This window comes from Micropterus dolomieu, linkage group LG09 (genome assembly GCF_021292245.1).
Source record: "Micropterus dolomieu isolate WLL.071019.BEF.003 ecotype Adirondacks linkage group LG09, ASM2129224v1, whole genome shotgun sequence".
Lineage (NCBI taxonomy): Eukaryota > Metazoa > Chordata > Actinopteri > Centrarchiformes > Centrarchidae > Micropterus > Micropterus dolomieu.
In genome coordinates, this window is record NC_060158.1 from 9,816,380 (window position 1) to 9,830,065 (window position 13,686).

General features: G+C 39.7%; 3 protein-coding genes across 5 annotated transcripts in view; 2 read left to right on the forward strand and 1 right to left on the reverse strand.

Moving 5' to 3' along the window:
* The window catches only part of rnf5 (ring finger protein 5), a 10,100-nt gene extending 2,520 nt beyond the window's left edge, over positions 1 to 7,580 (forward strand). Inside the window, exons 2-6 of the mRNA XM_046058487.1 lie at positions 3,954 to 3,972; positions 4,994 to 5,106; positions 5,198 to 5,255; positions 5,362 to 5,473; positions 6,007 to 7,580. Of these exons, the coding sequence (XP_045914443.1) occupies positions 3,954 to 3,972; positions 4,994 to 5,106; positions 5,198 to 5,255; positions 5,362 to 5,473; positions 6,007 to 6,125 (421 nt within the window). The 3' untranslated portion in view covers positions 6,126 to 7,580. The remainder of the gene's footprint in view (positions 1 to 3,953; positions 3,973 to 4,993; positions 5,107 to 5,197; positions 5,256 to 5,361; positions 5,474 to 6,006) is intronic.
* Positions 1 to 11,473, forward strand: part of zgc:114119 (Mediator of RNA polymerase II transcription subunit 30-like) — a 69,196-nt gene extending 57,723 nt beyond the window's left edge. Inside the window, exon 5 of the mRNA XM_046058488.1 lies at positions 9,920 to 11,473. Coding sequence (XP_045914444.1) covers positions 9,920 to 10,015 — 96 coding nt within the window. The 3' untranslated portion in view covers positions 10,016 to 11,473. The remainder of the gene's footprint in view (positions 1 to 9,919) is intronic.
* Positions 11,474 to 12,143: 670 nt separating this feature from the next.
* Positions 12,144 to 13,686, reverse strand: part of ext1c (exostoses (multiple) 1c) — a 95,572-nt gene continuing 94,029 nt past the window's right edge. For all 3 annotated transcript variants that reach the window (XM_046058476.1, XM_046058475.1, XM_046058474.1), the window contains exon 12: positions 12,144 to 13,047. In XM_046058476.1, coding sequence (XP_045914432.1) covers positions 12,862 to 13,047 — 186 coding nt within the window. In that variant the 3' untranslated portion in view covers positions 12,144 to 12,861. The remainder of the gene's footprint in view (positions 13,048 to 13,686) is intronic.

Sequence of the window (13,686 nt, forward strand, 5' to 3'; positions counted from 1 at the left end):
TTTGTTGGGTCCCTGTTCCCCCCCCCCCCCCCCTCCCCATGACTCTGATCTTCTGTGTAACATGATGAAACTGTGATGATGAAACTCTCAGCAAGGAAGAAATGTGTTGACGTCAGATCACCTGCTGCAACTTCAAATCACAGTTGCAACTTAATTGCATATAGTCTTAATTTCTAAAGAAATACATTTTAAATCACAGTCTGTCGCATACATTTTGTATTTTAGATGGCTTAGCTTGAGTTAAACTCCTAACCCTGCTGCGTTTGACACAGTTTAGTGCTTTGAACCGCATTTTTTTTATTTGTGCAACGTTGCAAAAAAACTGCCTTTGTTGCCAAAATGCTTACAAATAAAATGATTGAGTCAGTACAACATACATGTTTTGTTGAATTTCACAACTATGGGCCAATATCACTTTTTTAGCATCAGAATTTTGTTTGTTTACTGGTACTCGACCTGCATTTTACCCTCTCATGTGTTGAAATGTGACAGAGAAACTATTCAGGACACAGTAACAAATTCCTCATGAGCAGAGCATCCTAGACTGTGTCAGATTTTTAGTTTGACTTTTGCAACAAAAAGTAAATTGAGAAAGCACACTGTGCAAGAGAGGGACGATTTGTGTGAAAGGATACATTGATGTCACTTAAATACTTTGAGGTTAATGAGCGTGTGACATCTTTACAATCCCAGAGTGAGTCCACTTGAGCAGACTCGTTTTTGTGACAGATGCCGGCACACACAAGCTGCAAGACTGAATGAGAGAGCTCATCATGTTAGAATTATAAATGGAGAAAAGGGATATTGAAGGAAAGCAAGAGAGACAAAGGAGAAATTAGAACATTAATAAGATCCAGCAAGCCTCTGACTGGAAGGTTTAGGAAAAGAAGCCCACGTTTAAATTGGTAATAAAAATTAGACTTAAAGGCTGGCATACAAAGTGGTTTAAACCAGTGGTTCCATTTTACTTCCAGACCCCTTAAAATGAAGCAGTATGATTTTATTTTCTTGAATTATTTCTTTGGAATAACTTTTAGAGGGCTAAACATCTGGTATTCCACAAGAAATAAAGGTTGGGGGAAAAAGTCAGAAAATAATCAGCAGAATTAGTTTTTTCCTTGTCTTTCTTAACCTTTTAATTTTACGACCACTGATGATGCACTGATTTTACCAGTTATCATATACATTTACAAATTAATGCTGTTTGGGTTGTCGTTTTTACCATCTTTGCCAGATTTTTGAGAACTGTGTGTGTGTGTGTGTGACAAAACAATCTCAACTCAAAGTCTGCTTTCTAGTTTTTTAAGAGCTGTCAGCTAGGACTGCAACTGATGGATTATCTGCTGGTTATTTTCACAATTTAGCGTTTAGTGTATAAAATATCAGGTTGTTTTCTGCTTACGAATCACAGAAGACAGTGAAAAGCAGCAAATCCTCAGAAGAGAAGCTGGAACTGAAGCCTTTGTTTGGCCTTTTTGTTTAAAAAAACAACAATTAATGCATTTAGTAAAAATTTGTTACTAGACCTCGACCGATAAATCGGCACGCTGATATCGCTGTTTCCTAACATCCCAAAAAATGACAATTAAAGAAGAAACAGAGAGACAGAAGACAGATCCTTCGATTATGTTATGAGTGTTGGCATTGCATAGTTTGTTCACCAGAGAACATACATCCCAAATCCTCCTCAAAACACAGCAATCAGCTGTAATTTTGTTCAAAGTTCAGAACTTTTAAACTGCATTATGTCATGTTGTCTTGGTGAGGTCTCATAACTAGACATAACAAATGTTGGGGATAATCTTTGTTTATGGTATGTGTTTCTAAAAAGAATATCCGCTGATATATCAAAATGTCGGATTTTAAACTCCTCAAAAAAAAAAAATTATAATACATAATAGTTACCAATTGTGTTTCTATCGATCAGCTATTCAAGTAATCTGCTGATTGTTTCATTTCTAACTTCAATCACATCTCATGTTCTTCATCAGCAAGTGGAGACTGAGAGCCTGAGCCACTTCTATTCGCTAAAGAAGTGTATTAGATTAGATTAATGTGTAGGCACTCAGATCTGGCTACATTTGAACCTGTGAATAGACGGCTATTGGCTGCAGACATACGAGTCGCGTGCTGCTTTTTCAGTAGATAACAGGAACGTGACCTGCTTGTGTTTGTCCAGAAATAAGCTCATATGCTAGAAATCAGTGGTTGCCAACCGTTTGTCTGATGTACCTGATTAAGATCAGTAACCAGACAATATTCCAGCCTGGGCTTATGTTCTTAATCTAATGTAATGTTAAAGAATGATACTCTACATGCAGGAAGTGGCTCTGCAGTTGCGTCATGTAATGAAAGTCTGCGCGTAGCCTCTGCAGTCAGGCTGAATGGTTGTTGAGCCTCTTGTTGGAAATTAAGCGGTTATTTTCAGGCCACAAGAGCTCGGCTATACATGTGGCCACATGTTAAATCACAGTTGAATGGTTTGTTATGTTAATTTAGGCCTTTAGCTTTGTTCAGCTGTCTGAATCCACAGGAATGCCATTCTCAGCAGCAATCTGATGGCTGGTATTGCACTAATACTGTACACACTGTGAGCCCTGAACTGTGCATGTAAAAGCTTGCAGATTGACATGAGGTCATGTTTCTCTTTACAGTTTGTTTGGCTCAGGTTGTTATTTTGTTCCTGATGGTGTTGAGGCGTTTGGGTAGGCCCACCTGACGCTTGAATGTTGTGTGGTTATGAAGTACTGAAAGTGTCGAAAACAAGTCCTGCCTGTTCCTCTGCATGACCTTGAGTTACTTTTGCTTTTGAAATTTACCCCGCAGATAAATCTCTGACAGAAGCAGATAGACATTAAAAACATAGTAAAGTCAGAAATCATTATAGAGATATACTTGAGAGAAGAATTAAACCTTTGAAATATTGGTTTTTAGCTGCATGTGATGCTGCCCTAATAAACACACTGGCTGTGTTTGTTGTATCCACATATGCCTTAAACACCTTCAAGACAGGAACACGTTATCTTAGCTTATGAAAGCAGCTCTGCTTCCCTCATGGAAACTCTAAACTTAGAAATGGTCTGTAGTGGATGAACTGTAGTATCTGCAGTGTGCTCTTTAATTAACTGAGGTCTTAGGGCAAAGCTAAGCTCAGAAAACGTTTTATAGTTATTGAGCATGTTGCAGGATTAGGCTGGAGAGTGTTCATGCTTTTAGAACAGTTTTTTAAAACGAAAAATCAAGACCTGAATCCCTTTCACTAGACTTTTTATTTATCATATACTGTAATGAAGTTTATGTGCAAAATTTCAAACTTTCCTGTTGTTGCGTACATGTGAACTGGTGAAAGGTACATAAAATACACCAAGCAATTAATCAGGAAAATAATCATAAAATCAATAACAAAAAGGATCCCAATTAGGATTCATAATATCCTATCAACGACTAAGTGTGCTGAATGTTCACACAGGTAGGCATCACTGTTATTACAGGTGCTGATCATCAAACAGACTTAACAATAGCAGAGGATGAAGCTCATGGTCAGATCAAGGTTGAAAGGGGGCTTGTGAAAGGATACGTAGTCCTCAGGTAGCTTCTTGTTATTGATGAATCCTAGGTAGTCCACAATGCAGCAGCAGGTCGCCCTGGCTGTCAGCAACGCAGGCAAGACTCTGATAACCTCTGACAACAGATGGAGCCAATGAATGCAAACAATGGGAAGCAGGGATGAGTTTAACCAGCCTCTTCATGAGTAACAGGTTGTTTTAGCCAGTTGGGCCAATTTCACAGCACTAAGAGATACAAAACAAGAACAGCATTACATTTATTCAGTTCTAATATTTATTCTCTCCGGGAATGTTGGCACTGCTTTTGAAGCAAGCGACTGACATTTTAAGAGAAAGGAGCTATTGTGAGACTGCAAATTAATCTTTTGTTTCTTCCTGTCTCCACAGCTGGCCCTGTCTTCATCAAGTGAGTATTTCTTCTGTCTCGCCACCCTCTGCTTTGTAACGCTCATTAAAGGCTCCGCACAGCAACACTGGACACTGAAAAATTAGACTTCTACCTGGGTTAAAGTTGGAGACTTGTGATAAAGAAAGATTTTAACAACTGACTTATAGTTTGTCATTTAGCTTCTGTGTCATTGTATCGCAAACATTTTTGGGTTTTGGACCTTCGATTGACAGGGAATTACTCTGTGACTAATTGATAAGCAGTTAATCATTTGGACCACTTTCCAAATAAACAAATGCAAAGCATCTGTTATGTACAGATTCCAAATCTGAGGATTTTTTTTTGCCATACTCTGTTTTTATAATTTTTTGGACGATGGGTCACTTTCAGCTCTGGAAATTTGTGATACTCATTTTTAACAACAAAACGATCAAAGTCAGTGAATAGACAGATTACAGATGGGGGGGGTTCTAATCAGGCCCAGTGAGTGAAAACGCCTGTGTGAGCGGGCTGTTGCTGAAGAGGGACTTTTAACATCAAGCCTTCAGCAAGATAACCGAATCAGCGCACGATTGCAGCATGGAAACTACACCTGTTAGTTGACTTAGTGCAGCTTAAACACGCTAATGCACTTAATACCTCTGTTTACTGCAGCTTTCTCTGTTACTCACCACTTAACATGTAGAGCTGTACATTGCTCTCAGTGTAGTAGCATAAACACTATATAGATTAACCTACACATTAAAGAGGAGTGCAACCTTTTTGTGGAAAATGACTTATTGTTAATCTCAAAGTTTTTGTTATGAATGTGCTGCTGGGCAAAAGTACCACAGGAGATCCTTGATGCATTTCAGGTAACATTCACTAGGTTAAGTCTTTAGCTTTACATTGCAGCACTTGCCTTTTTCTTAGAAAAAATTAATTTAGCTGCTATTTGGCTTTGAACCTTGGCTCTGTTTGATTCAGGAACACAGCAGCAAGGGGTTGATCTGATATGTATTACAAACATTTTCGTCTTTTGTCCTGTTGCTCCCCTCAGTGGTTGGAGACGCGGCCCAGCAGGCAGCAGTGTCCCGTCTGTAAAGCGGGCATCAGCAGGGAGAAAGTCATTCCATTGTACGGCAGAGGGAGCTCCAGCCAGGAGGACCCCAGGTACCTCAGCACCAGAGTGTTTGCATCTGTCTGTGTGAAGTTTTTGGGCGATAGTCTTATGTTCGCCTTCTGACCGACAGTTTCTGTTCAGGTTGAAAACTCCACCTCGGCCTCAGGGACAGAGAACAGAGCCAGAGAGTAGAGGCGGGGTGAGTCAGTCAACCCATTTCTTGTGGCTGATAGTTGAAATAATCTATATAATATTTATGTTGTTTTTAAACTTTATCTCTGTTCTTTTTTTCTGTCTGTGCGCAGATGTTCCAGGGTTTCGGGGACACTGGCTTCCACATGTCTTTTGGCATCGGTGCTTTCCCCTTCGGCTTCTTCACCACAGTCTTCAACACCAACGACCCCTTTCACAGAGCAGGTAAACACATTTGGAGGCAGGCATTGTGTTCTCACTGGATAAATCAGTTTTTTTTTGTGGTTGCACTTGTACGGAGGAATAATCACGTGTGCTTTTGCTTTCTGGGTCTGTAATCATTCAAACTGAGGAGATTGAATTTGTAACCAGGCCTTTAAAAAATCGTACCTCCTCAGTGTGAATGATTACAAAACCCTTGAGGGGTCCGAGTGTATGAATTACGAGTTTTAGTTATATGCACCATTATCACAGTTTAAACCAAAAGGAAAATGGAAAATTTAGGTCCTCTGTCCCCTTCCTAATATTTGGACATGCAGATACACACAAGTTTGAGTGATTCTCGGTGAGAAGCTATTGATCCTATTTTTCGGTCGTAGTTGGTGTTGGTTACATAAATAACACTAGCTCTAAGCTGTGTATTTGAGAATCGACAATTTTCAGCGGTTCATGTTATAAATGTCAAAATCATGTATGAACTTATTGCCAGGACTGGTTTTCCATAATTTTTGACCATCCATCAATCTCCTCCCCGTCAGACCAGTATGCAGGTGATCACCAAGGCAATGGTAACCTCAACAACGGCAACAACAACTGGCAAGACTCCCTCTTCCTGTTTGTGGCCATCTTTTTCTTCTTCTGGCTACTGAGTGTGTGATGGAGTCTAGGGACAGATGGACGGACGAGTGGCTCGACTACCGGGAGGGAGGAGCACAAAAAAAAACACAACCCAACTCTCACACATTTAACTAAAGCTACAGACACGCTCATTTTACATTTCCTAGCAGGCACTAACTTGGGAGAGAAAACGGATCATTGTTTGATCCCAAAACAAAGAAATACAGGAAATTTGGTTTCCCCCTCAGCCGGCAAAAGGCAGATTCACTTTAGGATACTAAGCCCCACCCACCTGCTTTGTTCATTTTGTTTATGCACGAAACACAAAGAAGTGTTGCGTGAATCCCAAAATAAGTCACATTAACCCTCCCTCTCTACTTGCACCTGTAGATATATGCACACACAAACAAAGGTGGACACTTAAAAGTTTAAGGGGGCTCACTGTTGGGGTTCAGAGACAGTATTAAATGAGTGTGAGCTTTGTAAACTTTTTTTTTTTTTTGGTGTTGAGCAGTAGAAAAAGGTGGGTGGAGGATAATTTGGGGCAGTGACTAATTCTGTTTTGGTTGTTCACATTTCTTAAATAGAGAGGGAGAGGCATGTTGTAGAAAATTTAAGTAGGGTTAAATCAGGGAAGAGAGCAGGGTATGAGAGAACGTAAGGGTTGCTATTGCAACTTTTTGCTTAATCTAAAAGACCAAAGAGGATCCGTCATGTACAATGTGAAAAATTTAACCGAATTAGGTTCCTGTTTACGCTTTCCTCGTGAAATAAAAAACTACAATTTGCGACATGAAAATAGATGGACAGATTCAAAACAGCACAGATGGATGCATTTTTTTAAAATATACATTTGTCTTAACAAAAAACTGCCATTGCACTGTGAAGTTATTTGTAGACGGAGCTGTCCTAAAGATTTAGTGTGCTGGTGATGAACCACTTGTTGCGTCTACAAACATGGATGGGGTTACAGTTTGTGAGATTTTTCACATCAACATGAGCAACTTGAGAGAGTCTAAAAAAACAAACCTGACACACAGTTTGTCAATTACAGAACAAATTGTCAAGAGAGAAAAGTTCTGGCTTGCAAAGTAGCTCGATGAGATGCTGCACAATACGTCCTGACAGCAGGTAGAGTCGGGGCAGTGTAACAAATGAGAATCTATTAGTCGTGGAGGTGAAAAGGTCAGCACACTAAAGATTTGCAGGAATGACAACAGTTCACTGAACTTTCTGTCAGTTGATTTGTTTTTCTGTGTCTGTACACATTATATATTTGTATATATGAATATTGTAAATGCTGTTTTTACGTGTTTGAGTGGATGATCGACCATGGAGAGAGGACAAGATCTCCTCAATATGCTTTTGTAAAGCGAGATCTGGTTCCTGGTTTTCATAAATTCCTTCCCTTTTACTCAAAACGCTTGCAGCCCACGTTAACTATTCTGTCAACCTCTCTCATTAAATTAAATAAATGTTACAAGTGCAAAACAAAGTTTGTCCTTTCCTGTTTCAGGATTTTAATGAGGATGTGTGTGATTGAGCTCGAGTAACTGACAGTGCACCTTAAAGAGCACTGTAAAACTAAATATACGTTCATCTTAATTATGTGACTTGGGAGATTCTCAGTTGGAAAATGTTCTAGCCTTAGCTAAAAAGATTACTACACCGATATAAGATTTCAAATGTATTAAAATCAATGCAGCAGAGCCAAAAACATGGTATTTTATTCCGCACATTCTTCCTTGTCAAAACATGGCACCTGTTTTACCCACAATGTAAATACCACTTACCGTTGGGCCTATGGATGTACTTAGAGATTGGGCCATTGTATGCTAGTAGTGGCTAATGTTGTCTGGAACTGTGGATCAGGCAACAAAGGTCTGGTAAACTCGCCTAACTCCACAACCTAAGATTTATTTTCATTTTCAAACTTGCAGTCTTTAGCCCCAACTGACGAGGCAGTTTCAGATTTCATATACACAAAACTCAAACACCTGTAAACAGTAGGGTTGGGTACATACAGGTGCTGGTCATATAATTAGAATAACTAATCATCAAGTTGATTTAATTCAGTAATTCCATTCAAAAAGTGAAACTTTGATATTATATTCATTTATTCCACACAGACTGATATTTCAAATGTTTATTTCATTTAATTGTGATGATTAAAACTGACAACTAATGCATATCATCCAAATTCAGTATCTCCGAAAATTAGAATATTACTTAAGACCAATACAAAAAAAGGATTTTTAGAAATGTTGGCCAACTGAAAAGTATGAACATGAAAAGTATGAGCATGTACAACACTCAATACTTCGTTGGGGCTCCTTTTGCCTGAATTACTGCAGCAATGCGGCGTGGCATGGAGTCGATCAGTCTGTGGCACTGCTCAGGTGTTAGGAGAGCCCAGGTTGCTCTGATAGTGGCCTTCAGCTCTTCTGCATTGTTGGGTCTGGCGTATCGCATCTTTCTCTACACAATACCCCATAGATTTTCTATAGGGTTAAGGTCAGGCGAGTTTGCTAGCCAATTAAAAACAGTGATACCATGGTCCTTAAACCAGGTACTGGTAGCTTTAGCACTGTATGCAGGTGCCAAGTCCTGTTGGAAAATGAAATCTGCATCTCCATAAAGTTGGTCAGCAGCAGGAAGCATGAAGTGCTCTAAAACTTCCTGGTAGACTGCTGTGTTGACCTTGGACCTCAGAAAACACAGTGGACCAACACCAGCAGATGACATGGCACCCCAAACCATCACTGACTGTGGAAACTTTACACTGGACTTCAAGCAATGTGGATTCTGTGCCTCTCCTCTCTTCTTCCAGACTCTGGGACCTTGATTTCAAAAGGAAATGCAAAATTTACTTTCATCAGAGAACATAACTTTGGACCACTCAGCAGCAGTCCAGTCCTTTTTGTCTTTAGCCCAGGCGAGACGCTTCTGACGCTGTGTCTTGTTCAAGAGTGGCTTGACACAAGGAATGCGACAGCTGAAACCCATGTCTTGCATACGTCTGTGCGTGGTGGTCCTTGAAGTACTGACTCCAGCTGCAGTCCACTCTTTGTGAATCTCCCCCACATTTTTGAATGGGTTTTGTATCACAATCCTCTCCCTATTGCTTGTACACTTTTTTCTTACCACATCTTTTCCTTCCCTTCGCCTCTCTATTAATGTGCTTGGACACAGAGCTCTGTGAACAGCCAGCCTCTTTAGCAATGACCTTTTGTGTCTTGCCCTCCTTGTGCAAGGTGTCAATGGTCGTCTTTTGGACAGCTGTCAAATCAGCAGTCTTCCCCATGATTGTGTAGCCTACAGAACTAGACTGAGAGACCATTTAAAGGCCTTTGCAGGTGTTTTGAGTTAATTTGCTGATTAGAGTGTGGCAGCAGGTGTCTTTAATATTGAACCTTTTCACAATATTCTAATTTTCTGAGATACTGATTTTGGGGTTTTCATTAGTTGTCAGTTATAATCATCAAAATAAAAGGAATGAACACTTGAAATATATCAGTCTGTGTGGAATGAATGTATACATTATAAGAGTTTCACTTTTTGAATGGAATTACTGAAATAAATCAACTTTTTGATGATATTCGAATTATATGACCAGCACCTGGGGAGGGAGGGAGGGAGAGAGAGAGGGAGAGAGCGAGAGAGAGATCTCCTCCAGCAGGTGTAACTGTAAATATGTATGAATTATTGATTGTTTATAGTGAGTAAACTAGCTTCTGTCCTGATTGCTTAAGGATGACAAATGCTAAAGCTATGGCTCATGCACTTTAACGAGTTTTACTAATGGATGTTGTGTGTCTTGTGGTTCACCTGCAGAAGGTACGTCAGAAGAACCAGGAGATGAAGGTTCTGATGGATCAGATGAGGAACCTGCTTTGGGATGTCAACGCAATGCTGACGCTCAGGAAATGATAGTTCCACTAGAGCCACTCTCTTTTTAAGAGACGCGTTTCTTCACAGACACAAGCACTGCATAACGTCAAAGACCGGGTGAAATAAGGGAATTTCTGTCGGAATTTGAATATGGGACCTTCCAGTTAGGTACACCTCCTTTGTGTTGGCCTGTCGTCACTGAAACTCACAGTTCACTCACAGTTCACCTAACATCTGCTGTTTATTATGTATCATATTGAAGTTGTTGAGGGGGAAACTATTAATGAAATAGGAAAGGATAAGCTTGTGTCAACCTGATACACTCCAGCTCCAAGAATTGTTCTCTTTTTGTACAAGGCAGCAGACAACACAGTTATTGTCTGCCAAGTATTCTGCAATTGTTATTTGTCGCTGTGTCTATTCAGATACGTTACAGACTCCTGTTCTCATACTGTTTAAATGAGTAGAAACCTGTAATGCCTCAGGTAAAAACAACACAAAAGTTTTCTTAAAATACCATATAAATGCTGTTTTGCCCCCAGGTGCTGACTTGACACCAGACAGACTTAAATTCATTGCAGGTAATTCTTCCAGAAAGCACACGCGCTGATCTTATGACTGTGTTTACCATAGGAACAATTGCCTTTATTATGCTCTGTTAGTTGTAAAAACACTATGGGTTCAGAATTCAAATTAGCCCCTTGGCAGCTATGTATCTCAGGTGATTCGAACATAAGTGTGTGTGTGTGTGTGTGTGTGTGCGCGCGCGTGCATGTGCTTAATGAGATTAGCATCCCAAGTGCTAGAAAAATGAACCCGTTTGCCTTGCTTGTGTCGAGACTTGCTCGCCTATGAATTTATTTTTGTAAACTGGGGGACAAAAGGTAGGCCTACTGGGTAGATTTCTGTTTTGTATAAATAAACTTTTTTTAAACAATTTCTGAACATATACTTTAAAGTCGCTTTCTAAAATACAGGATTGGCCATCTCAGACTTTGCAGTCTGCTCTCCATTGTGTTAAATTTCAACCCTAAGGGCCAATGTGGGAATGCATGATCTCCTTCACAATTGAGATTATATATATATATATATATATATATATAAGTACATCAAGGCTTATCCACCAACCAATAATGATGCATAATCTGACCCTGACCTTTTGTATTCATCTTCCTTTACACACCAACTGCTTGTCAGTGTAGTCCTACACTACAACAAAGCATCAAAGACCATGGGAATCACAGAGTCACTCAGTCACTGAGCAGCACTTTTGATTGCTGTAATTGTATTTCGAATAATGTCAGCTAATTCAATCGGCCCAAAAAGGGTTTCACTGTGAAATTGGTTGCTGGAAAAATAAATACCGTGTAAGCAAGGGCACGCTACACGCCGCAATTATCAGTGTACCCATCAGATAGAAAAATGTGCTTGCCTTTGTTTATATGAGCTGTGTATGTTTTCACAATATAAAATGAGCTAGTGGATGTTTTTGATGAACTGTGGAAACAGAAAGTATGCTTATTTGAGAGTTAAATGGAAACACTGAACACAAACCTTTTGATAACTGATATCAGAATTATTGTTCAAGTCATTCTTTGGGCAAATTGCTATAAATGAAGTAGTTTCAACTTCTCAGATTTGACCATTTGGTGGTTTGCTGGTTTTCTATAAAGGCATATTGAATACCTTTGGGTTTGGGACTGTTGGTTAGAAAAAAGCAACTTGAAAATGTGACCTTAATGAACCACCTTTTTTTTTTTTTTTTTTTTACTATTGTCTGACATTTTACAGAACAAACAATTAATTGCCAGATTAATTGATAATGTATGTGATTGGTTCATTAGTTACAGTAACAGACTGATGGACCTGTTAATGGATAGTCAGTGTACAGTACATTCAAATATGTACACAGGATCAGAATGAAATCTAGTCTCTTGCCTATTCCTCACTTGATCAACATATGAAGAAAATGGGTGGAGTTACAGGATCAAATGTGGGCTGTTACTTTTGGCCTCACTGATATGTTTTACTACTGCAGAGTCATAAAATGGATCATAAGACAATCATGTTCCTTCATGTCTGCTGAAAATATGTCCTGTGCTTCTTTAAGTAGAGGGTGAGTGCAAAGTAGTGAAAAGAAACTCTTAACTTTATGCAGCACCATGAGTTTGCATTTATAAATCATTTATTGGTTTTACAGTTAGCATTTTGATGTGAAATGATTTGTTTCCATGGCAACAGTCCCTGCACAGTAATGCTGAGACACATTTGACAGCTGGAGTGCATGGCACCAATGCCAGTCCCTCAGGTGCTTCTGGCATGAGATAGTCATTCCTTTCTCATTGTCACAGCAATAGCAATGACATCTGAAGTGTTCACACGCGTTCCTTTTTTTGCTGTCCAATAGAGATTGTCGTCTGTGAAGGTTCTCAGTCATCCAGGTCATAGTTATCCAAAGAAGGTTAACTTGGTTAGCATCGTCAACTCAGTCCAGTTGCCCTTGACGTTAACCTTCTTTGGATAATAGAGATTGTCCTGTCTCAGTGAGAGCCTAAATCGCAGGGACTCTTTCAAGGCCCCTGAATATCCTCCTCCGTTGTCTCACGGAGGTACGAGAATGATTTGAAACTCCATTCAAACATTTATAGGCCCCTTTCTCTTCACATTAATGTGTTTATAGTCCAGAACAGTCCACCAGGGTCTGTCTGATGATTGTACTTTGTCCATGTCACAAATGGACCGCACTGCCACTTTGTCCACATCCCACACAGCGTAGAGTATCCCATCTTGACTGTCCACCTGTGATTGGTCCATTTGTTTGTCCAAAAGGCCACTAGATCAGACTTTATGCTTCTCAGCATATTTGTCCATTTTGTCCGCCATTTTCATGCTCTCTCCAGGTCTTTGTACTTCTTGCGTAGGACAGAAACTTGATCTTTGAAGAGCACGGGGTCCAGGCGAAACTGAGAGTGGACAAGAGGCATGTAGCCAAACCAGTTGGTGAAGGTGTTGACACACTCCTGCCGCTGGTTGAAGTGCTCCGGGTTGGCCCAGGGGACACTCTTTGCACCCTGGGAGGTAGAACAACACGCTATCATTAACCATCACCTAGGACCTTTCCAAAACTAGACCCTCGCCACTTCCACTCCGACACGGAGTGTCCTCTGGTCGGAGTCACCCTCACAGCCAAATCGAGCTCCCTAACCCGCGTAGGGTTTAAACACAGCGACAACTTTCTGATGAACTACCCTCCCCCAGTGTAAATAGGATCTGACATTACTGCTGTTACCTAGGCCTACTCACTGCTATAATATGTGTATCAAGTAAACAGTTGTATTAAGATTCAGGATTGATGTTGAGGAAAAGTGTGGGGTTTTGCAATAACAAAACTGAAAGCATTTGTCATTTATTCCATGTTTGTGTTTGTGTCAAATTTCTTTAAGAACGTGACTTTAGACATCATGAAAAAGAAATATTATATTCTTTTATGAAAACATTGATATTCATTGTAAAGAAAAGCCTAGGCTATATATTTAAACCTCTTTATCTTTAAATAACACTTCATTCATTCGTTCATTAAATATTACATTCACAAATGCAACATTTCAATATAAATCAAATCTTATATTGAAGCATTATATAGTCTGAAGTATTTAAAACAGTTGTATAAAGACTTATTCTTTAATGGCTTTGTTGCTTGTTACTGATCC